At 41.3% G+C, this 25,516-nt stretch overlaps 1 protein-coding gene across 2 annotated transcripts in view; it reads left to right on the top strand.

Moving 5' to 3' along the window:
• plcb3 (phospholipase C, beta 3 (phosphatidylinositol-specific)) overlaps positions 1-25,516 on the top strand; it is a 53,525-nt gene that overhangs the window by 3,252 nt on the left and 24,757 nt on the right. For both annotated transcript variants that reach the window (XM_038730764.1, XM_038730765.1), the window contains exon 2: positions 9,769-9,855. In XM_038730764.1, the coding sequence (XP_038586692.1) occupies positions 9,769-9,855 (87 nt within the window). The remainder of the gene's footprint in view (positions 1-9,768; positions 9,856-25,516) is intronic.

Genomic DNA, 25,516 nt, shown 5'->3' with positions numbered 1-25,516 from the left:
AATTAAATCATTAATGACTTGTATAGTAGGTGCATAATTTACATTGCACTTTAGCCCTTATTTAACCAGAAAAACACTTTCTTTTACAAAAGAAACTTGCCCAAAGTGGAGGATGGTTAACGCAGATTAAAATTGTAAAAATTCAACTTTCTCACATACCTATAGCATAACAGCATACAACCTTAGAGGTATAGAGCATTAACACAGTAAAATTATTCATGAAACCTTTTCTTAATATGGAATTTGAATGTCTGGTATGAAGGCAGTGTTTCCAATGTTTTTTACAAGTTCAGAACCAACTCTGGGGAAACTGAAGGTCGTGCATTTCAACTAAAGCATGACTCAATCTGGCTCTGTTGTACAGAAATAAATTTACTACTAGTAGCAATTAGTTTTGTTTCTAGCAGTGAGTTGCTTAAAATTTATTAAGGTGAATATGTAAGATGGATTGATTACCTGGATGTACGATAAATAGGTTGTGCTCATCTCAAAGCAGTGTTTCCAAGGTTTTCACATGGAGCTCAGAAGTAATGGTCCACTAGGGACACATGGTTTATTTTAGTGTCTGTCTGTGTTCTAACAGGGAGGATGACCAATGGGCCACTGTCCCAGAAACGTGGTGTATTCCTTTAAGGACTTAGCAAAGTGTAAAAAGGATTGGGACACACACACACACACACACACACACACACACACACACACACACACACACACACACACACACACAGAAAGTGCCTGAGGGCAGTGCACTTTGTTTACATGAAACATTTGACCCCATCCCTCTCTTTTCACCGTCTTGCCCTCTATGTCCTCCCTCTTCATGGCTGATTCCTTCATCTTCTGTTCTCTCTCTTTTCCTCACAGCCCTTCATCCTGTAGACTGTCCTTTTTTCTTTCTTTACTTTTCAGTCACTACACTCATCTGTTACTGAGCTGCTGCTGTCGTCTACTTTTTAATTTGAAATAATCTGGATTAAACCTACAATTACTCTACTGTAGGCGCACACACACACACACACACACACACACACACACACACACACACACACACACACACACACTGACTCATGCAGGGGGAGGAGGTGGAGGAATGCATTCCAGATTGAGTGTCTTTCTTCTGCGTTTCGGCCTGTGTACACACGTGTGCTTATGTGTGTGGCTGTTTTTGTTCTGGGTGTGTGTTTCACTTCGAATGACTTCCTGTTCAAGCTTGTTGTAAGGCTCCAGAGCCAAACCATTTTCCTCCTTTATCCCTCCCTCCCTCCGTCTGCTGCTGCGCTGCCTTCTGCAGCCCCGGCCGCAATTCAATTTAGAAGAATTCCAACTGGAATTCAGTTAAAATTCCTCCTAAACAACCAATTAAACAAACAGAGACAGACAGCTTGTCTACAGAGCAGCTGGCCGTCAGTGCACCGCCGAGTGCTTTGATATTAATCTTAAAAGTACGCGAAAGTCAAATACACAATCATCTTAACATGTGCCTCCTTCGCAGAGTGTTTCCACCTTTCTTTCAGATGGATTATATTTGCACCCGGTATTCAAAAAGACACTTCCAATGGGCCTCTTCCATGGACAATATGTGCCTTTGCATGCTTATTTTTTCAAAACAGGCACTGAATATGCATGTAAATGGATTTTATCTCAGCGTACAAACACTCATGTTTTCTTCAGTCAGAATCAAATGAGGAGAAGTGCATGTGTGTGTGTGTGTGTGTGTGTGTGTGTGTGTGTGTGTGGGGGGGTTGATTTGTTTATGTTCATGTTGCACAATTACAAGCAAACCAGGGCTGGTAAACAAAGTCACAGGGAAACACTGGTTGCTCGTTAATTGGACATTTTAATTGGACATGACATCCTTTTAAGATTAGAGGTTTTGGCCCCAGTTCAGATCCCTGTAACTTGAGCAAAACATGATGGACCATAAAATGTTGCATTTCAAGGTAATTTCCTGCAGTTTGTCTGGGATTATTTTGTCCCTACAGACCATACATGTGGAAATTTGATCACAAAAGCTCACTAACTATTCCGTTGTGTCTTCTTTGTTCAGTCTGATCAAAAAGTGTAAAAATTACAACTACTAAACTACAAACGGCTTGCTGCTTCTCCATGTTTCCGGCCTTCATGCTATTAAGTTGACAATGTGGTAACAATCTAACCCTCTGTAAGAAAGTGAATGAGAGTATTTACTGAAATGACGGAAGTCATGTTTTTTATAGTGTAATTTATCTGATATGGGAATTGTTTCTCCGCCATGTGCCGTTACTGTTATAGGACTGAGTAAAACACACATCATTCTTCCCATCACCCCCCCACCCCCCTCCCCAGCATGTTGGGACTTGTCGAGCAGCTCCTTGTATCGTTGTCTTCTTTTTTTTCATTCTTGGCTGTAGCGAAATACAGTTGCAGCCTTGAGTGAACCTCGGTCCACTTAAATATCCTAACTGACTCTGCGTTGTTCATGTGTCAGCACACACTACATTGGATGTATCGTGCGTTGTCAAGTCCTAACACAAGGCAAGATGGCTGCACAACTGCTTTGAAAGAATTTTACACCTGAGTTGTGCCAGTGGAAGGAGATCTTTTGTCATTGTGACCTTTATGGGAAAACACCATGGACTCCACCTTAAAGCCTTCACTTGTTCCCTTTTGCCGGCATATTCAGAAAGTGGATGCCTCGGGGTTTAGCATTAGATGGATGTACGGAAGCAACAAGCCACAAATTGTCGTTATCAGACAGTGAAGGGGGGGAAATGTTCAGGAGGAGGAAACACAGGCTTGTGTGAAGGTCTGAAGCCGTGCCGAGAAACACTGCTGACATCCAGGCAGAGTGGTGAGAAACAAGGGCTGGATGGATGGATATAGGGAGGGAGAGAGAGAGGTGGAAGGTCAACCACAGCCACATGTGAAGTGTAGGAAGGACATCTGGACTCTTTCACCTCACTTCATAGTCTTTACTTAGGTTCACTAAACACACACGTCACTGTATCTTATTTCTGATCTCTTCCCCATTCATTCCTTTGTCATCTTTCTATCAATTTCCCCTCCTCCTTCTATTAATAGCTGTCTGCTTACTGTCTTATTTTTTTTTTTCCTCTCTGTCCATTTCTTTCTTCCGTCTTCCGTTTTGATCTCTGCCCGGTCTTGTGTATCAACCAAAATCAACAAATTGGCATATACGTGGTTATCTCTGAGCAGCAACGTGCGGATACTCTCTTCTCTTCTTTAATAGAGAACATGTATTTCATTGTTCCTGAACAGTCAGTTCTATTACTCTGCCTATGTATATTGAAAATGTCCTTTATAGAGGCAACAGCTAATTAGTGTGAGATTCATCAGCAAGGCCGTGTGGGATAGTATATAGTAGTATTGCTCAGTTTGACAACAAGGTATCCTGGTCTAGTGTAGTTGTTACATGGACATTCATAACGCCTCCAAGGTAGTGTGTGTATAAATTGGAGGATTTTGTGTCACACACCTTCTACAATTGGGTCAGCCATGTCAGACAATCTCTGTAAAATTCCAAAATCCACAATCCAACATTCACGGCCACTGAATTTCTCTCGCAAGCTCTCTTTTTTTCGTTCTTTACACAACTTTGTTCCTGGAAGACGTATGCCTAGATGTTCTGGAGGAACGACTGTCTGAAAATGTGCACCCTTATCTACATTTTTAAGCGATATCGCATCTCCCTATCTATGACAACCGGCTTTTCACTCTTTGAGTGTTCCCGTTGAAACTAGTTCTGATGGCCCTAAGTAAACCCATTACATCCTTGTTGTTGCAGTAGCAGCTGTCCCACACCAACAGTGGCTGTGACGAGGAATTTGGTGCTCCTAAACTGAACAGGATTTTGCCACTGTAATACAACCTGTATACACTGGGGTGTTGTTCGGTAGGTGGAACATGGCGCTACCACTGGCGGAGCTTAGCGGTTCATTTCCTTAGAAGATGTTGGATCAGATGAACGTTAAATGACCACTGTGGAAAAATTAGGTGGAGCAGCACCGAAGAACAGGAAAAGTTAAGGCACATACAAAGTACTGACACTAAAACAGAAAACACTGGTGCAGAGTGCCCTCAAATACTGAATATGTTTACACTCACAGCATGCAATGCTGTTTTGTAAATACATCTACCACTATACTAAATATTAACTTCACTGACCTGCACTATAGCTAAGGTTCCCTTTCAGGCCCCACTCCTCCCTCAGTCCTCTCCTCTCTCTTGAGTCCAAAGGTTACCTACTGTCATCAACTTTCACCATGTTGCCAAAGCAGCAGCTCAAACACACTCGGACGAAGTGCACACCGACCCTCTTTCTCACACCATTCCTGTAATCTGTCGCTGAAAACACACCACACACACATTATGACCGACCAAAGGTGCATTTGGAGCAGCCACTTATATCAGTTTCTCACTAATGGCTTTCTCTTAACTTGCATTGTACCACACACACACGCGCACACACATACACTCATTTGTGGTGAGGACAGTATGTGGGTGGAGAGGCAGAATAGCTGTATGTTTGGTTTTTTACATGCGTATGCCCTTATAGATTGTGATTTGTCAAGAGGGGCTCATTAGCTGATGTCTATCCATGTAAGACCTCACAGTGCATGGACCTCAGAGGGTGGTCCACGTACTGTGTGTGTGTGTGTGTGTGTGTGTGAGTGTTTGACATTACAGTCAAGTAATGAAGGTGTTTGTTAGAGGGCCAGGGTATCTGGAGGGGGTCTGGAGAAAGAGCTGTGGCCTTCAATCAATTAGGAGGAAAAAAGGAAGAGAGAGTGAATTTGAAGGGATTATTGACATGGCGAGAAAGACAGGCATGAAAGAATGAAAAGAAAGGATGGAAGCGAGGCGAGATTTTGAAGGTTTCTACATTTGCCGGTTAATTAGGGAGTGGGGTGAGGTCTAATTATAGAACTACCAAGCACTGTCACGCAGAAAACACACCATAGGGAGCATGTTTATAGTAAGCAAGGGGTGTGAGTGTGGAGGGCAGGATCTAATGATTTCCTGGTTAGGTTTCTAACATTGTCCCTTAATTTCAGCTGGCAACTTAAGTGAGCTTTTGTTATATGAAACACACTTTTACAGTGCAGTTGCAAGGATGAAAAAGTAGATAAAGACAATGAATTAATTGTTGTTTTATTGTCGTTAACCTGTTTTTATTTTGATTAATTATTTTAGTCTCTAAAGATATTCCGTTTATGATTAAAAAAAAAAAGAAAAAGCAGCAAATCCTCACATTTTTTGAAGCTGGAAGCAGAGAATAAGAATGAGCCATCAATAAAAACAATCCGTGATCAAAAAATAACAGAATGAATGGGTTAAGTGAGTAAATTTGTAGAATACATATGGAAAGATTGAAAGGGCAGATGGGTTGTGAAAGAACTGGGAGAGAGAGACAGACAGAGGGTAGTGTAACAAAGATGTGTGTGTCATGGTGAAAGGCAGCACTAGAAAGTAACTGCCAGGTATGTAAAACTCAGCAGGCATAACATGCAAATATATCTGACCGCAATGGTGTGTGTGTGTGTGTGTGTGTGTGTGTGTTCAGCCTCCTGCCTGTGCTGCTTGAACCCTATATGGAAGATGATGTTTTATTACTCGTCACACAAGCCTTTAGATCCCATTCCTCTGGGTAAATGTGTAAATATATGGGGCAGCAGTGGCCTAAAGGCTAGAGAAGCAAGCTTGTGACCGGAAGGTTGTCAATCCACTGTGCCGGCAGGATAAATCTGGGTAGGTAAAGTGAAAAGCTGCCCTTGTCCCTCCCTCATTACCACCACTAAGGTGCCCTTGAGCAAGGCCCTTAACAACAACAACAGCTGCTCCATTTGAGCTGCTCAGTGTCCAATAGACTAAAATGTGGTTATACTGGACATCTTCCAGGTGTGAATGTGATCAGGGTATCCCTGAAAAAGAGAGCATAGCTTCAATCCCCCGTGAATTAATATAGGTGGGGAAAAAAGCGTGTTTGTGTCTGATCGCAGTGCAGTTTCCCATCCACTGCAAAGTGTACATAAACACAACCTGTGTCTGATATAGAATGGGGGGGGGGGGACTGCCGAATAAGAAACAAGAGTTGAATTCTTGTCATGCATGGACACAGAAATGTTCACTGCTCAGTAAGAGTAAAGCATCACCACAGCTATTGAACTATTACAATAATACACTAACAAAACAATATGTGATAAGTTTTATCTCTCCTAACTATAAATGTGTCTCTTATCAATCTCAAATGAACTAGAACATGATTGTTGTATGTTGAAGTGAGTCCTGAATATTTTGTATAGTGCATAAAGTGCTGGGTGCTCTCAGCAGTGGCCAGGAATTTACCCATGATCAAATGTGTGGTGTGAATGGGTCAAACTGAGGTCGAAGACATATTTATCATCCCACAGTTAACACAGGGTCTATGCATCAAAGTGATATATTTGTCTCCTCTGGTTGTTTCTACTGGACATGACCTTGATGGATGTTCTTCTCTTCCTTGCTCTCTGTTGCTATTGTTGTACTTACTGTACATAGCTATGATCTCCATAACATATTCATCCAACATTATAAAGATCCCTTTTTTATATTTTATAATGATGACCTAGCAAAGGTGATGGTGCTTGAAACGGCTGTAAAAATCTAATGTGAGGTTAGTTGGACTGTTCCACTTACAAGCTGTGATCACAATCTTTAAATTTATGCATAATGTGGATCTGGAATTTTTAAGAATAGCCTCATTTGCCTCTATCACCCAAGCTCTCTGCTAATAAGGATGGAAGTTGGTCATGTTTTCTTTGCAGCATTTTGGCTGTGGGAACATCTGGACCTTGCAGACTGACTGTTTGTAGTTTGTGTTGTACACGAGTTCTGTTGTCCCCGAAAATCAAACCTAGTGAGACGAAGATAAAGAAACTATAGCTGCAGGTATTCAAGCTCAGGCTTCACTTCAGGCTTTTCAGCGTGGAACAGCTGAACAGAGCATCTGACATCAGGTCACAGCCTTAAGATGGTTGCAGCATGAAATTGTTTCACTTGTTCCAGTGAGTAAGCACAGGTCACAAGTTCAGTGATTTATATCTGGGATTTATATGGAAGCAAAGCAGCAATTTACGGTAACTTCTCAGCTGGTTGGTGCCACAGAGTGAAGCTTCTTGTTGTATCAAAGTAGTCTCATAACCACCAAACTCTAAGTTAGGGATGCCCACTTTAAAAAGACTAATTTTACTGTTGCTTATTATGGTCTCTCTCCGGACATTTTTTTTGTTTCTAGTTTCTTTTTCAACTGTAACGCTTTTCCTCTCACCCCTCTCCTATCCACCTTACTCCCATTGGTCTCTTTCTCAAACCCTCTCTCTTTTCCTCTCTCTGTTTCCTCTGTGCTCCTCCCAATCTACCTCTCCTGCTAACTCCTTCTCCGTTAGCCGACCTTGGAGCCTAAACTCAAGGTATGTTCAGTGTAAAATGTACTCAAAATGTACATTTCCTTGGAGCGGTACAAATGTTAAAACTAAGGAGACCTCTTTAAGGAATAGTTCCAACGTTTAGAGGAATGCACTTGTTTGCATTCGCTTTCTTGTGTAGAGATGGATGAGAAGCATGTTTAGCTTAATGTGAGCTATAAAGTATCCTATAAAGTAATAATGTAACATTATGTAATTTGCTTTGTCTTTGTCTCCCATTTCATTGAGGTCATTTAGAAATGGATTTGCATCAATTATTTTATGCTAGATCGTGTTTGTTATGCAGAATTTTAATTAGTTGAATTATTCAAACATTCAACTGTCTGTGTTTGCACATTTATGTGTTAAACATGAACCTATGAACACTTGTATAACAGCTTTGTTAAAATCATATGGTAGTCATTTTATTTGTTCCATCCCACATTTAAAAAGTAGCATTTGTATGTGGTCAGTGGTTAGGTATTTGTGTGTTGCCCTTTTGTAAACTTACTGTATTTCCTCAGATAGTATGGCAATGGGAAGGTTTTCTGTGAGTTTCCCTCTCTTTTCCCATCTGATGGTGATGATGACGCTGATACTGATGCTCATGTTGACATGTGTACATGAGTCATCTGCCACTGTAAAAACAAACGATCTGGATCATCATCGTTGTTTCCCAGGATGTCTGGATAGTATGTTTGTCTGTCGGAGCAGAGTATGGCCGCTTACCAGTGTACTTACACAGCCAGTAGCTGTGTGTGCGTGTGTGGTCATAGGATTGTGCGTATGACCCCATAATGATGATCCTAATGACATGTTGATGCAGGCTCCCATGCCATCATTATGCTGCACATGAATGAGATCTTCATGCTGGCCAAACTGTGTGGTTTCCAGCATCAAAACAGCTGTTGCACCACATGTGCACACAATATCCCTGTCTGTCTTTCTGTCTGTGTACAATCCCATAATGGCAGGGCACCATAAAACAGCAGGTATAGCCACCGCTGTCATAACCAGCTTATTTCACATCACACTGTCTTTATATTGCTGTGAGACTTCTGTAAAGAAATGTAAAGAGTAGCTTTTTCAATACCCTCTTTTACAGCAGAAGTTAAGTTGTTTTGTTTTAAATACAGCTTGGGAACGAAGTGGGCCGTGCCTTTTAGGGACCCACAAGGAACCTCCTGCACATAACAACAAGACTACATATCATTTTAAATGTAATGGTAAACTGTCACGGTGACCAAGCAGAAATAAGCCCACGACTCATTTAGGAATCCAGTTCAGAAAATTTAACTCAAACTAATAGATAATTCTTTTGATGCAGTTCAAACAAACTCCACGTAGCCCTATCCTGGACTGTAGTGTAGAATTAACCTGCCTCACTGAGTTACAAACTAACGGGACTGTAAAGCAGCTCCTTTTACAAAGTCAGCAAACAGTCTTACTTAATCCACAATTTCTCTTTGTTGAATACAAAATACTTCTAAACAGGTGGTTCGGTGTCTTGCTTATCCATTCAGCAGCAAGTCTTGCTAGTTTTCTCCATTTAGCTTTAGCGGGGAGAACACCAATGTCCTACTTTAGTGGCCATACAACAGGGCATGCAGTGGGTCAGATGGACAGTGCTTTTTAGGAACTCCCCCTGCTGTAAAAACACTGAATTTTGAATTCCAACAGATCACTACAGATCGAATTGCACTCTTGCAACTCTAGGAACACAGCAGCATTGCTAAAAAGTAGACAGACTGGAGTCTTTATCAGACAGGTTTTGGCCAAACTTATTTTGATGTACAGATGGAAATGAAGGCAAATGATTTTTACCGAAACTCTCTGTTGTAAACATCCCTCACAATTTACAGATTGACTTCCTAGTTTGATTTTGACCTACCTTACTTTGCAGGTAGTTTTCCCAGGTGGTCCCGTGCAAAAAGGGATTATAGCGACATTTCAGATGTGCTCAGTTTTAATTATACCTCTAAATAAAGTGGTTTAAATAATCTGGCTAAACTGAACTCTCGTTTTTTGACCAAAAAAATGTCATTCAAACAGTGTTGCCGTGTTCCCGGACATCAGCAGTAAGTTTGGATAGGACAATGTTATCAGATAGAATTTATTGTCAAATCTATGAAAATAAGACCAAAGTTATAAAGTTTCCAGGAATAATCCTTTAAGTACACAGGCTAATGTTTTTAAAATTTGAGCTCACCTTCACTCTACTTACTGTGATATGTGTGTGTCTGTGAGATGGATGATATTATTATTATTATTATTATTATTATTGTGTGTTCATCCCTTTAATGTCTCTATTTCTGTTATTGTCTAGGAGCCCAACAGCGGGCCCCCCACCCTGGTAACCCTGAAAGTTGACCCAGATGGATTCTATCTCTACTGGACTGGAGGGTCCAACCCGGTGAGACACACACACACACACACACAGTAGTTGGCCTCAAAGTAGGCCGAATGGATTGTTGCTCATCTCACAAAAGCAGACGATCAAATACAAATGGGCCACTCTAAAGCAGACCACAATGGCTTTTTAATGCACCGACATGAGTGCCAATATGGATATTATAGTTGTTATTCCTTTACTTTAACTCTACTTCATAGCTACTCTCTGTCTTCTTCCAGCTATCTTTCTAAATATTTGTTTCACCCTCCTCTCTCTTTGTCTCTTATTGTGTTTTTTTTTCCAGTCCATTAGTTTAACCAAAATGGGTCTCATCAATTTGTCCCGGTCTTGTTTTGCATCCTCTTTCTCGTGTTCCCTGATGTCTTTGTGGTCTCCGTCCTTTTAGTCCTCCATCTCTTTCACTCCATCCATCTGTGCTTCCCAACAGCCGTCCTCCTCTCCATATCTTTGGTGGCTGTGCTTAAGCCATTAGCTTAGTAATATTGGATTTTAGGCATTTAGCTGACGTAATTAGACAGACGCAATAGGCAGTGAGTCAGCAGGATGTAGGGTTGTGAGATTTTGATTGCGGTTGTGTAGTGCAGATGTGTTAACGGGATATTGTTTTAATTTTCATTTTAATATCAAATTATGATTATATAAATGTTGAGAAATGTATAAAGTATTTTCATAAAAAATTTCCAGCAGCAACCTTTCTGTCTCTGTCTCCTCTTTATCTTTTTATCTATCCCTGTTATCTTGCTGTTATTCTTCCATTCATCTACTGTGTGTGTGTGTGTGTGTCATGGTCAGAACATTTTGTGATGCTGCTTGGATCAAATGACATTTCGGAGCAGCTCAATTAACCCCCCCCCCCCCCCCCCCCAATCTAATTCTCTAATTTTCTCTCTCTCTCTCTCTCTCTCTCACTCACTCACACCGCCCCTCTTTCTATTTATCCAAAAGGCATGTATGGAATGACCCGTTGATAGCCTAAATTATCTCCCGTATTTTGTGTGTTTGAGTGAATGTGTACATATCTGGGCCATAGCACACGTCACCTTGTCTGTATGCATGTGTGTCAGCATGTGTTCATGCACTCATAACAGACAGACGCTTTAAATACTCATTTTTATCCCGATGACTTGCTTGCACCTGCACATGCGCGTATGTATGCGGTATAGGGATAATAGGCCATGTGTCGCCTGAGGTGCAACTGTGACACTGTTTAGCAAAGATTCAGATTGTCAGTCATTAAAATCTTTTCAAATGCAGCGATGAAGCCACCCTATACAATGACAACCGTTTTATAAAGACACACAACTTACAACAAAGGGTTGTTTGGATGTCACTTAAGTCATTACTCATTACTCATACTGTACTTTAGGGTGATATTCAAACCTGCCTGGTTCCGTTGTAACTTTATCAGACACACCCCTGTTTTAAAGATTGCCTTGTCGCTTTGGTCGTTTTTATATCGGCAGTGTCACTAGTCTAATTAGATTCGATTTAGCTCAAACACAAGCCATATAGCTGTATCCTGAACTCCACTGTAGAATTAACGTTGTTCTGTTTCATTCATGGTACCTCTACTGGCTCACTGAGTGACAAGCTAACGTAACTGTAAAGCAGCTGCATTCTGCAAAGTCAGCAAACAGTGTAACTGTATCCACTTTTTCTACTGTCACATAAAGTCTCCTGTCACGAATATCCGCTCAGCACGGCTTATTAGTTTTCTGTATTTTGCAGAAACACAAATGGTGAGAGAAGTTTTAGCCAAACTTCTTTGGAGGAGGAAACAAATGTGAAAGATAAAACTTTTCATCCACCACAGCAGACTTCCTGTTTCAAATTTGACCTAACAAACATACCGTAGGTGTAATGATGGATCTTTTTTAGTATCATAACGACACACAACATGGTTGTTCAAAGAGATGGAAAGAGAGACAGAAACTGCAGAGACTAGAAGGCTTATCAGCCCTTTCTAAAGCCCTTTGACTACAGATATCTAGCATGAAATATCTCTAATCTCTATTTGTAATATGTTTGCTTACTTGGATCCAGCCATGCAAATTATTTATTTTCATACTGCCATGTCAGATATTATCATATAACTACATCACTCCTAAGTAAATGCAACTCCCTGCCTCTATGGAAATGCAGGGCTTATAGTGCCACCTCATTTGCCTAATGTGCTGCAGTTTTTGGCTTTTCTTTCATTACTTACTGACTTACTGTTTCATCTTTGTTGTTGGCGTGACTGAGCTGGGTTGTGGCCACTATTCTTACTTCAATAGCGGGATTGCAGCTCACTGCTGGCCCTGGTATTTAGACATGTAGAAATGGCGTCAGAGACTGGCAGTGACTAATATTGATGGTTCATTTTTGTTATTTAAATGTCCAAAAAGTTGTATATTGCTACTTTTAAATGTTTTTTTTCTGTAAATAGATTTTTTCAGTCATCACTGTGGTGTTTTTGGACAGTACTTCATGGAGGTCATGGGTCAGTTAAACTGTGGGACCATCGCTGTGACCTTTGTTTCTTCAACCTTTCAGCGTATTACAGGTTTAAGTCTGGCTCATAAGATCTCGACAAACCTATTCAAAGGTGAAAATAAGCCCCCCTGAATGTTTAAATCTGGACTGTTTACAGAAGTCCTATTTCAAAGAGAATAGGTAGTGACCTGAGTGATCCCAGAGTGAAGCTTTAATTCAATGTTGCCGCTCCCCAGGAGATCTCAAACCAGAGCTGAAAAGAAAGAGGACACTGCAACACAGATATCCAGCTATAATTAATGAGTTCAGTTAATACGCTTTTACACAGATGACAAGGGTATTCTGGATGGAACCCATTTCTCTGAATAGAGGTACCCAAAATATTTGATCTCCAGTGCAGTTTTTATTTTTGCTGCTCTGCTTTTATTACTTGAGATGTCAAACGGTACAGAATGTGCTTTTTTGTTTAAGGATTCTTTCCCTTTGGAGGTGATCAACATGTATTGTATCTGCTTTGTGAAATTCAGGGTGCCCATGGTCAGTGAGCAGAACTGGATTGCGCTCACTAAAGTCATTTTTAGAATCGTAGCAAGGACGCCCGAAAGTCTGCAACCCAAAAATGTCACAAGAACCTTTTTAACAATGCTCAACTTGAGATGAGGGGTTACAAAGTACCACTTTCTTTGTCAAGGTGAGAAGGACGCTCCACTGAAGCACTGACATTGCATTTTATTTAGGATAGGCACACACATGCATAAAGGCTCAACCCCCCTGGATTTGAGTTTCAGGACTCAGTGTATGGAGGGCTTTTGAAACACATGCCCTCTTTTCAGGCCTGATATCTAACTACAGTTATTATTTGTTTCTTTGTAATATAATTTAATGTATGAAAATGAAAGCATATATTTGAGACCGTTTTTAAAGATCAACATCCTCACAAAGGAACTGACAGGGCTGAGTGCGACATACAGGGTAGGGAAATCAAAACTAAACTAAACTTTCTTTTCATGGGATTTTTTAGCAATAAGAAAGGTAATATTGCCAGATTCAACCATTAAATGACAAAGGCGCATGAGCAGCAATCAAAATGCTTAAAAACATCTGGAAAAAGACGCCTCTCACTACAAAAACTGCGGCCTGTCTGATCAGGGATTATGCTCGAAAAACAAAAAGGCATTCCGATCCAAAAATCATTAATGTAACAAAATGATATTTTAATATGGAGAAAAATTCTATACACAAACTTAATCAAAGTTACAAATAAATGAACCTACAGTAACCTAAAGAACTTGGATCCTGTGAGCCTGCCATTACTACTTCCATTATATGAATCTAACTACAGTTATCGAGGAAACCACATTGTTTTGATCAGGTGATGTAGAGTAATAACAATTGCAATTCAGAATAATTCCAGAAAAAAACAACGATATACAAAATAAAATTCGGTCCTGGAAGATCTGCATTGATCTGCATTTCCTGCTGCATAACTTTATTTAGTGTGAATTGATTACAACTTATTTAGTGATTTTGAAAACTTTGTCTTCATTTCTGCTTTTTCACACAGTAAGTAATCTAGAAAAATTTAAGCAGGGATTTGATGGGGGATTTAAAAACAAGTACTCTGTCATGTTGCCTCTCCCTTTTGCTGGAATTATGGTCCTCTGAAGATACGTGTGAATGTCTCGAGGACCCGACCTGCACACTTCCCAAATCTCAACAGTGCACCAAGCAAGCTAAGGCGGGTTCGTAGTGGGAAATAAACGATAGCCGTACAGTATAAAAGAAACCAATCCTGTGCATGTTACCCTACATGCAGCCCGAAGAAAAGCATGTTCTGACCTTTAGCTCCATACATCATCCATCATCAGTCTCATTTTTTTCCTCTCTGACTTTATTTGGATCACCTGCCTACTACTTCTCACCTTGTCGCAGTATTTCCTTTTTAAGTCTGGTTTATCTCAATCCTTTCTTCCTCCTTTTGTAAATCCATCTGAATGTGTGTCCTTTTCAAAGTTTTTCCAGATATTCCTCCTCATTCCATCCTCCATCCCCTCTCTCTCTCTGTTCACTCTTCTCCATCTGTTTCATGTCTTCTTAGCCCTCACTTTGTTTAACATTTTACCTTTTAAATAACTATAGCTTTCTTTCTTTATCCAACGTTTTATCTGTTTCTGTCTCTGTCGGTCGGCTGTGCCTGACGTCCTCCATCCTTCTATAACAATCTCTTGACATCTCTTTCACTTCCTCTCCTCCCTTCCTTCATCTTTCCTCCCCTTTTCTCTGTTATCCCTCTCCATCTTTGTGCAATATTCCGACGCGCGCGTGTGTGTGTGTGTGTGTGTGTGTGTGTGTGTGTGTAATTTCCCATAATGCTTGAGTCAGTGGCGATAACAACCAACTGTCGCTGACACACACACACACACACACACACACACACACACACACACACACACACACACACACACACACACAGTGGCTTGGCAGTGAAACACGGGTGACACACCCCACTGTGCACCAGTCTGCACTGTTTTTCTTTCCCTTTCACTCACTCGTCCCTTTACATCCCTTTTAAATCTTTTTGCACTTTCAGATAAAGTTGTTATTAACATGATCAGTAACCCGGTGGCGCTTTAGGTTAAAGCTAGAGCTGAACGATTAATCGTTTTCAAATTGAAATTGTGATTTGAAAGAATGCAATTTGTGAAGACGGCGATTAAAATGTAGGTTAATTACACAGTGCATCTGACCCGTTTTAAACAGTCATGCAGTTACAAATTTATATCTGTAAATATCTGAAATAAAGATTTTAGCATCAAAATGGGTATATTACCAGTTTTAACTACCAAAACCACATCATGTCACTATATTACCATTTTTTTAATACAAAAATTGCACTGATATAACCATTTTATTGTTAGAAGGTTACTGTAGTGTGTATCCTCATTATCCCCTTTGTTTTGGTCTAATATTACCCAGATATACCCATTGTTATTACTGAATAATTCAAACTATTACCCCACTATTACCATGTTATTACCCAGCTGTTATTCTTGGATGTACTGCAGGTATAAATCGAGCACGGTACGCAGGAGTTGAATTTTATAAAAATATTTAAAAGTAATGACAGCTGGACTCGTTATTATAACATATGGGGCTCGCCAAATGTTAGTGCGATATTGTTGACACTGTGATTTAGCACCTTGGAGAGAAGTACTCTTACACTGCTAATTTATACAGTCCAAAGGCAGGTTTTTTCCACATGGTTATTTTAATCAAACAGTGCATATTTCACCCGTTTCCAAACTTTGAAATGGTTCATGTGCAACAGGAGTTTGGAATAGACGTGCTTTAGGTGACAGAAACCCATTTGATGAATGAGTTGCAGCAGAATTCCCTGCATAAACAGGTTTTAATTGCCTTCAGTCTCTTATTGTGTTCCTCTTTAAATTCAGTTCCGTACATTGACCTCTAAGGGCTCACGGTATCCAGTTTGGAAACCAATTCCCCAATACATCATCAGTGCTGCTTACTGGGTTGAGTCTGACCAAAAGACTAAAAGCTAAATGCAAAGTGAATGCCAGTGGCTGAGGGTTACACAAGATCAACATGCACACCCCAAACTCACACATCTGTTACAACATATGCTTGCACCCTCCTGCTAATCCTGCTGTGTGTCCTTTATCTGTCCTCTGGCCAAACTCTCCTCCACCTCCTCTTTACATTTGCAACCTAAATTCAGCGTTTTAGGTATTTGGCAGATGAACAGATTGTTGGAGGTAAAAAGCCAGTTTGAGACAGATGAAGGGAGAGGGCTTAAAGAATTCTCAAGAGGTTGAGATGCAGTCAGCTTGAATTCCCATTCCCAATGCCGAGCTTTCTATAAGTTAACAATTTCCTGAACATTTTGTAGTGACAGTGTGTGACGCACCAACTCACCTAGCATTAAAGACTTGCTAATGTTAGTGGCACGTGCAAATGTAGGTGGCAGTGAAAACGTGGTATGGAATTTCATTGATTTTGACATCCTGTCAATAAGCAAGCCGAATGGATTTGATAATTAAGAACTGATACAGCTCTCTGAAATGAGATTTTCGACATGGTAGAAGTGGGCGGGTCTAAACTACTTATTTAAAAAAGTATGTGATGGCGTGGTGGATGCATTATTCTTGTCAATCAAATTACCACGGATTGAAAAGTAAATATCTAGATTCATGTGGTTTTAAAGAACAACACTGAGCAAAGCAAATCAGGACTAACCAGGCCAGATATTTTTCATGGCACCTTCTTTGTTGAAGAACATTTCACACGGCTGTTGCCAGCGCAGACGATTTGTCAGCTAAATTGTAGTTTCCAATAAACGTACAGGCCAGGCCAGTTTGAGTTAGTGGCGTCGAGCTGATCCTGGCGGAGGCTCACCTGCTACGGCGGGATGAGTTGAGATGCACCTGGCACTATGGCTAATCCTCCCTGTCGCTCTGTTTTACTTTGGCTATCCTTTCCTGCTATTGGATCTTGTCCTGTTTCTACAGTGCTAATCCATCTTCAATTTGTCTTTCTCCCCCCCCCCCCCCCCCCCCCCCCACCCCCAACATTACTTTCCCGTGTTTGTTGGTCTCCGGGCAGCTGGTAGCCGTCAGAGATGAGGCAAAAGTTGTTCCTCTAATATAAACTGAAGGATGACATTTCCTCCTTTTCTGCTCTCCATCTTTTCTTGCTTACCTCACTATGTCCATTTTCTCACCATCCCTTTCTCCGCCCCCTTCTTCTTCTTCTTCCTCCTCCTCTTCATCTCATCAATGCATTGTCACACGTTGTCCCTTCCTACCAGAGTTATTGCTCCTTAATTTCTTGCAACAACACTTCTAATCTCCCTCATGCTCTCAGTGGCGTGGGAAAATGGGCAGGAAGTTACTCAGACAGGGAGATTGGGGTTCTGGGGAATTTTGTTGCCCCCTCTTCCCCCTGCCCACCCACTCCTCCTCCACATTTCGCCTAGACTCTGTATTCCTCTCTCTCTTCCTCCTTAATTTCCCTCCCACCTACTTTAAGGTATACAGGTCATGTTAATAGCACCTGGCGTTTTAGACATTTGCCCCCAGGGATGTAATTTAGTCGACACAGAACTCTAAATTAGCCTGCAATGGGGTGGAATTGATTTCACATACCATGACCAGATTAAAGGTCGGGACACACACAGTAAACTACAAACAAACAAGTGTGACAGGTTTTACCTGTGATGTGACTGAACACCCGAGGGAGCTGCTCCAGTATCACCACATATTAGTGTGAGTGGTTTGGGTTTAGATAGGGCTTCTGTAAGGGTTATTTATATTTCAGTATTAATTAATGTGTGTGTCTATTTTTTTTGAATAACTGATTGTTTGTGTAAAGTAATAGGACATTTTAGGAAATGCCCTTATTCACTTAACATTCTCATGTTTGTCTGTCTGAATATAAATCTACAGGTGGGAGACAGCTGGCTTAGCTTAGCATAAAGACTAGACGCAGGGGGAAACATCTAGCCTTGCTCTGTCCCAATTTTAAAAAAATATCCTAAATGACATGTCACTTAAACTGTTGTGTTTAAGTGACATGTGCTGGGCTATTTCATGGCAAGATGACTTTCTAAGCTGATTTTGATACTGTTCGACAGAGCCAAGCTAGCTGACTCCCCGTTTTTAAAATGTATGCTAAGTGAATTAATCAACTCATCTAACTCTACTCAAAAAAGTGAATAAGCACATTTCCCAAAAGCCAAACTATTCCTTTTAATGGATAATATGTCAGCTGACGTCTTCAAATTGTTTGTCCAACCAACCCAAGCATACCCAATTTTCGATGACATTGAACAGGGAAAACCAGCAAATCTTCAGATTTTGACAGCTAAAACCACCAAATGTTTAACATTTTTCCTTGATAACTGCCTTAAGAATGGCTTCATTCTTGCTGCCATCCGTTGATGCACTAGAACTCTCTTGAAACTTTTCTTGTGGTACTCTCAACCTTGTGTACATAAATGAGCCGGCTAAATTGTTGGTAGAACGACTGTTGGCAGGTATAAGTAGAGATCTAATAGAGATTATCTCCCTAACTCAAGTCAAACATCCACAAGGAATTAACTTGGAATAGTGGGCTTACATAACCCACACACGCACAGGTCATTATTTCGCACAGACACTCACACGGGTGGTTGGCAGGGGAAGTTGAGTATGTCAGTCAATAATGTGACAGCTTCCTCCCTCTTTCTCCTCTCTTCCGGTTTCTTTACTTTGCTCGGTCGCATGTTTTATTTTCTGTTGACATTATCTGTTAGTGCACATGGCAGAGCAGTCTTCACACACACATACACACACACACAGACACACATAAAGACATTTGGTTATTTGTATGAAGAAGTGAGAAACTGCCCTAATCGAATCCATTGTCTGAGCAGGTGCTTCCTCCAAAATGTTTGTTTCTGTATGAGGTTTGTACACTATAGTGCCTTGCTAATCTCTCTGCTTGGCAAATGAAAGGGCCTCCTTGTTTTTATGAGCGGCTTAGAAATTCAACTTTAAAGGATCATTCTGGTGTTTTACAACTTCAATGTTATGGTCATAGTTTTAGCCATCATTTCTACCGTTAATAACTTACCTTCTCACCAAATTTATAGCGAATGTGGAATGATGCCACATCACAAAATAAAAAGGTAGAGGGGGCAAGAAACAAGCAGTCAGTTACTCATACAGGATAAACTCCCAGGTTAGTTATACTTATTTGGAGGAGAAAACAGGCAAATGTATAAACTGTCTGGACTTGGACTTTGTTGTAGCCATGTCAGCATTTCCAGATCGCTGCTATTACTTTGGTGAGTACAATGTTATCATTTATAACCAAAATAATGTCTAAAAGTACAAGGCAGAAGTTGGGCTAAACTGAAAATATCCTTTAAAATACTAATTAAACTTTTTGAGAGTACCCTTATTCACTTTCTTCTTGAGAGTTGGATGACAAGCTCGATGACAAGCTCGATATCACTCTCATGTGCGTGTGCTAAATATGAAGCTGGAGCCAGCAGGAAATTAGATTAGCCTAGTTTAAAGACAGGAAACAGCTAGTATGGCTCTGTCCTAAGGTAAAACACAGACTGTACAGACTGTGTACAGGCGTTAGCTGGATGCTAACTAATAACATCCGCGCAGATTGGCTCTGTGTCTTTGTGTGTTTATGTGGCAGCGCGGCCGCTGATGGATCTCAGAACGCGCCATCACCGCCACCTCTGGTCTCTCTCCAACTTATAGTCTCTATGCTAAGCTAATTGCTTTCTTACCAGCGTCACATTAAATGGACAGATATAAGATTAATCTAACTCTCATCAAGAAAGTGAATAAGCATATTTCCTCAAGTGTTTAACTATTTTCTTAAACCACACACACTTCCATCTCTATGTTCGTGTATGTGTGTGTGTATATATATAATGTGTGTGTGTGTAATCTGTGTGTGGGTGTGTTAGTGGGCTGGACTAATCTATGTGTGTTTGTTTTGTGAGAGGTTATGAGTACTGCAACTACGTGTGTGTGTGTGTGTGTGTGTGTGTGTGTGTGTGTTTGGCCATGTTCTGCCAGTATTTATTTGCGCTTTGAGACATTTGGTATGACTATGTTGTTTGTGTGTCCATTTTATTGATATTCAATTTGTTTTTATGTTCCTCTCATGAATTATGATGGTTTTCATTCCTCATACAAATGGACAACTGACTTTCATCTTTTATTGTTTCTTTATCTCTTTCATCACTTCTCTGTGTAGATTCTAATGTTTCACTGATTACAAATCCCTCCAGCCAGTCTGTCAGCTAAGTGGCGAACATGTTTACTCTCTTCATTTTTGCTCTCTCCAGACCACAGAAATATGAAACAACTAAGTGAGGAGGAAAGACAAAGAGCGAGAGGGAGAAACAGATAAATACATCCCTTCAAACTGGGATCTTCCCAGATGCATTCAGAACAGCTGTTGTAAAACGCTTACTAAAGAAACCTAACCTGGAAGGCAAGGGCAGAACAAAACGATCTCACTAAAAAGCCTGCTGCTTATCTACCACCAGGCATGCAGACTGCTTCTACAAACGTTTGTGAAAGAATGGCTCACTCTCAGGAGCTCATTGAATTCAAGCATGGTACCGTGATAGGTTGCCACCTGTGCAATAAGTCCATTTGTGAAATTTCCTTCTTTCCTAAATATTCCAGGGTCAACTGTTAGTGGTATTATAATAAAATGGAAACTGCGCATGCTGAGGCGCACAGTGCGCAGAAGTTGCCAACTTTCTGCAGAGTCAATAGCTACAGACATCTAAACGTTGTGTGGCCTTCGGATTGGCTCAAGAACAGTGCGAAGAGAGCTTCATGGAATGGGTTTCCATGGCCGAGCAGCTGCGTCCAAGCCTTACATCACCAAGTGCAATGCAAGTGTCGGATGCAGTGGTGTAAAGCACGCTGCCACTGGACACTAGAGCAGTGGAGACGTGTTCTCTGGAGTGACGAAACACGCTTCTCTGTAGTGCAATCCGATGGCGGAGTCTGGTTTGGCGTTTGCCAGGAGAACGTTACTTGCCTGACTGCATTGTGCCAAGTGTAAAGTTTGGTGGAGGGGGGATTATGGCGTGAGGTTGTTTTTCAGGGGTTGGGCTTGGCCGTTTAGTTCCCGTGAAAGGAACTGTTAATGCTTTAGCATACCAAGACATTTTGGACAGTATCCTGCTCCAACTTTGTCAAAACAGTTTGGGGATGACCCCTTCCTGTTCCAATATGACTGCACCCCAGTGCACAAAGCAAGGTCCATAAAGACATGGATGAGCAAGTTGGTGTGGAGAACTTAACTGGCCTGCACAGAGTCCTGATCCCAACCCGATGGAACACCTTTGGGATGAATTAGTGGTGACTGCGTCCAACATCTATGTCTGACCTCACAAATGCACTTCTAGAAGAATGGTCAAAAGTCCCCATGAACACACTCCTAAACCTTGGGGACAGCCTTCCCAGAAGAGTTGAAGTTGTTATAGCTGCGAAGGGTGGGCCAACTCCATATTAAACCCTACGGATTTAGAATGGGATGTTAACCTTCATGTGCATGTAAAGGCAGGTGACCCCAAACTTTTGGCAATATAGTGTATCTTAATCAATTGTCTTGAAGGGGTGTCCTCACTTTTGCTGCCAGCGGTTTAGACATTAATGGCTGTGTGATGTGTTATTTTGAGGAGACAGCAAGTTTACACTGTTATACAAGCTGTACACTCACTACTTTACATTGTAGCAAAGTTTAATTTCTTCAGTGTTGTCACATGAAAAGATATAATCAAATATTTACAAAAATGTGAGGGGTTGTACTCACTTTTGTGAGATACTGTACAAAGCCCTTAATGGGCTAGGGCCAACCTACATTGCTAACTCCCTTGTTAATTAACTGCTACTGGTTTATTGGAGGTTCCCAGAAACAGCTGAAAGAAGATCAGGGATGCAGCCCTTGTCAATTACACTCCAAAGCTACGGAACAGACTGCCTATCAGGGAAGCCAATCGCTAAATATTTAAAAAGAAAACTAAAATCTTTTATCTTCACTTGGGCTTTTAACTAGCTAAACTTGTTTTTATGAAGCACTTGGAACATGCCATTTCTTTGCTTTGTAAAGCATTTTTGAGCTGCATTTCTTGTATGAAAAAAAAATGCCATACAAATACAGTTTCTTATTATTAAATGAGGGAGCCATGGTGGAGAAGGCGTAGATAAAGGAGAGGCAGATCTCACTGATGTACTGAGAGGGAATATTATGAAGTGACAGAGACGAAGTTATAGAGCTATCCCATGCCTCACAGGGGTATTAAGTTCCCCTCCTTCTTTCTCTAAATACCTTGCCAACTCTCCCATTGTCACCATAAAACATTTTGAAGATCTTTGTTCTACTTCTCCAGTGTTTCTGTGTCCTTTAAAGTCTTCTACCAAGGTTTCTTCTCCACTCCTCTGAACTGATTGGCCGGTTGGGTTGCAGCCAAGTGGTAGAGGGTGGAGATGTATGCCGTCCTGGCAGTGCGTGTGTGTGTGTTCAGGAGGATCGGTTTCCTACATGCCGTCATCATGTGCCATTTGATAGGAGCTGTGATTGGTCATTCGAGACACATTTAGCTGTGGTGATCTTTCAAACACAAACTCGGGCGCGTCCCAGGAAAGGAGTGGAACTCCCTTGATTGTTTAGTTGCCCTTTCATAATTTTCTAATCTTAAGAAAGTGAAAGGAGGAGAGTGGCAGGGCAGGTGGGAGGAGGAGGGGAAGTGTAAGGCCAATCAAAGAAATGAAGGAAGGAAAGTCATAAGTGGGTGAGGGTCTAATCAAAGCAACATTTACTGTACTTGTGTTGAGTGCCTTGCATCAAAACCACTCATGCACGAAACTACAGCACAGAACAAAAGACTATCCTAATGGCCCTTTCAGATACATAGCAATGTGTGCTGCGCTGGCTGCTGGGTTCAGAGCAAAATAGGCAGAGTTTCAAAATGTCTAGCGGACTACACATCTAGTCATTTGTTTGTTGTTCCAGCTTTCGGTGAGCAACAAATATGTATCTGTCCCCTGCTCAGAAGTAAGTGCAGCGCACCACATTAGGGCTGAAACGATTCATCGATTAAACCGATAACTAAAAAGCAAACAAAGAAAACAACAACTCTGTAATGTTACAGTCCGTCCACCGTAAAACGAAACTTATGTGGCCTACCGCAACAGCACGACGGCACCTGATCAGAAAGCACCCGGTCTATCATCCACGGAGTGGACAAGGTAACAGTAACAGCCAGTTTAGCATTTAACGATACACACGCGTTTGTTGTTCTCCGCCTGGTTGGTGTTGTAACACAGTCATGAGTTAACTTACACAGCTGATCCCGTTACCGGAGGGGGGGTGCCGCCGCTGTCGCCAAGCAAAAGTACTTCTTAAACGATGAATCGATGAAATAATCTGTACAAGCTCCGAGTACCAAAATCATTGTTAGCTGCAGCCCTACACCACATGGAAAGGCACAAGTGCATTTATAATATTGCATTTCCAATAATAACGGAGCTTCCTTTCAACGAAGGGAGGAAGGTCATTTTTACACTTTGGTTTTTGTACCGATTAAACAAACAAGTTGTGTTAATTAGTGAGCTCTAGAGGTGTCGGTCGGCAGATTGTGATACCGTTAGAGAGAACAAGGCTGTCTGTGTCCCTCACTATTTGTTACAGCTCAGATCAGTGCTTCTGTGCTTGATAGCAGGAACAAATTGAATCTAAAACATCAACAGTAATGTTGTTGGTATCGCTTCCTTGGAACCAAAAGGGGAGGATGAGCTCTGTCTAGACTGAACAGACCAGACTGCATTGCTGTAGCACATGCTTTGTTTCCTCAACTAGAAACTACCTGCACATGTAATCCACAGCTGAGTGCAACAAGTTCACAGCATTCACCAGAATCGGTAAGGTATTCTGGGGTATGTAGGCAATCTAACTGAGGCAGAAGCACATGAGTCAGGCTGAGGGAAAGTTCTTCAGTCCACCAGAAACGGTAAATTAAAGTAAATGGTAGCTCTTTATCACAACATGATTACTGGAAAACTCTCACCCAGACACATTTGATACAATAATGAGCGTGCAGCTGAGTCTGATAAATGGAGTGAGCCATGTTTGGGCTTAACACTGAGATGAATGGAGCACTACAGCTCCCATGACTAGCTAAATATTACACACTGAAACACAGATATACACACTCGCTAACTGAGCAGAAGGCCGGAATATGTTAGGAATGCGCTCTCGGAGATGATCGACCTTCACACGTACACGGGCACCACGTTGTGCGCTCAGATACACAACTATGTACAAAAACACACACGTTTAGCTTCACATTCACACGCTTTTCTGATCACATGCTGACGTGTTTGTGCTCGTCCGCAGTGAAGATTTGCTGGTGAAAAATTGCTCACGTTTTGTGTCACATGCGTCCAATGTGCGCTGACTTACAAGCCTTTCCCACACACACACATGCACACACCTACACCCTGTCTTGCTCAACAGGTCATATTGCTGCAACTGTGTGTGTTTTACATTACTAGCCAGTGAGAAAATGTTAACTGTCAAGGACACACACACACAGGCGGCAGACAAAGTTGTAGTCTCATTACTGTGGTCTCCGAGGAGTTACCATGGCAATGGCGAAATGAAACCATGGCCTGTGGGAGAAGAGGTGTGTGTGTGTGCATATGTCTATATGCGTGTCCTGCAGACCCAAAAGCGGTTTATTCCCCCAGGAAGTAAGTTATTCTCCCCAAGCCGATCAGAGGACAAAGTTTGAGACAGAGTTTAATCCAACTGGTCCAATACTTCTGACCTTTTTATTGCACGGGGCCATTCCCAGGAGAGTTGACAGTCAGCAGGGCGATTACATCACACATACAGTCAAGTAGCGAAAGAAGGAATGGGGAGGATATGAATTTCAATACTTAATCCAAGGATAGTGACTTATGAGTTTGTCTTTTGTTGTTATTAAATCTGGATAGATCATGAATAAAACCAGGGCAAGGAGACAAACTTTCACAGATTCAGACAAAGACTAATAGGAAGAGAGGCATAAATATTTGAGTTTTTTTTAGTTCATTAACGAAACATCTTAGGATGGATGAGATCCTTTGCCATGGCAAAACCGCACAGAGATGGGGAGAAAGAATATCGGGAATGAGCGTAGGGCTAAACAAATATTTACAGTGCCTCCTCCTCTGTTTATGACCACACTTTGCTCCTCTAGTTCATCCCTCCCATTTTCATCTCTTGCTTCGTCCACAGACCACACTATCCTCGCTTGCTGTAATGTAGTACAACTCTTTCTGTGTATGTTTTGCTTCTTTGCATGTGTGGGCATGTTTACATGTGTGTTTTTGTGTCACAGAATCAGCCATGCAAATCTATAAGTCTTTGATATCCTTGAGTTTGTGTGTGTGTCTGTGCGGAGTCTCTCTGTTTTCCACTGTCTCACACCAACACACAGGGTTCATATGTCAGTGGTTGTGTTTTATGTCTAGAGAAGCAATGGAGTCTGATGAAAGAAAGATAAAAATGGATTTAATGGAAGGAGGAGAAAGCCTAGACAGAGCGTACGCTTTTAGCCTGAGGAATTAATTTCTACACAGGCCTCTATTCA

Source organism: Micropterus salmoides, unplaced genomic scaffold (assembly GCF_014851395.1).
Source record: "Micropterus salmoides isolate LMB-PRFRI ecotype aquatic unplaced genomic scaffold, ASM1485139v1 Ms_hic_scaffold_2, whole genome shotgun sequence".
In the NCBI taxonomy this organism is placed as follows: Eukaryota; Metazoa; Chordata; class Actinopteri; order Centrarchiformes; family Centrarchidae; genus Micropterus; species Micropterus salmoides.
Note: the sequence above shows the minus strand (reverse complement) of the source record. Positions and strands in the feature narration are given on the sequence as shown.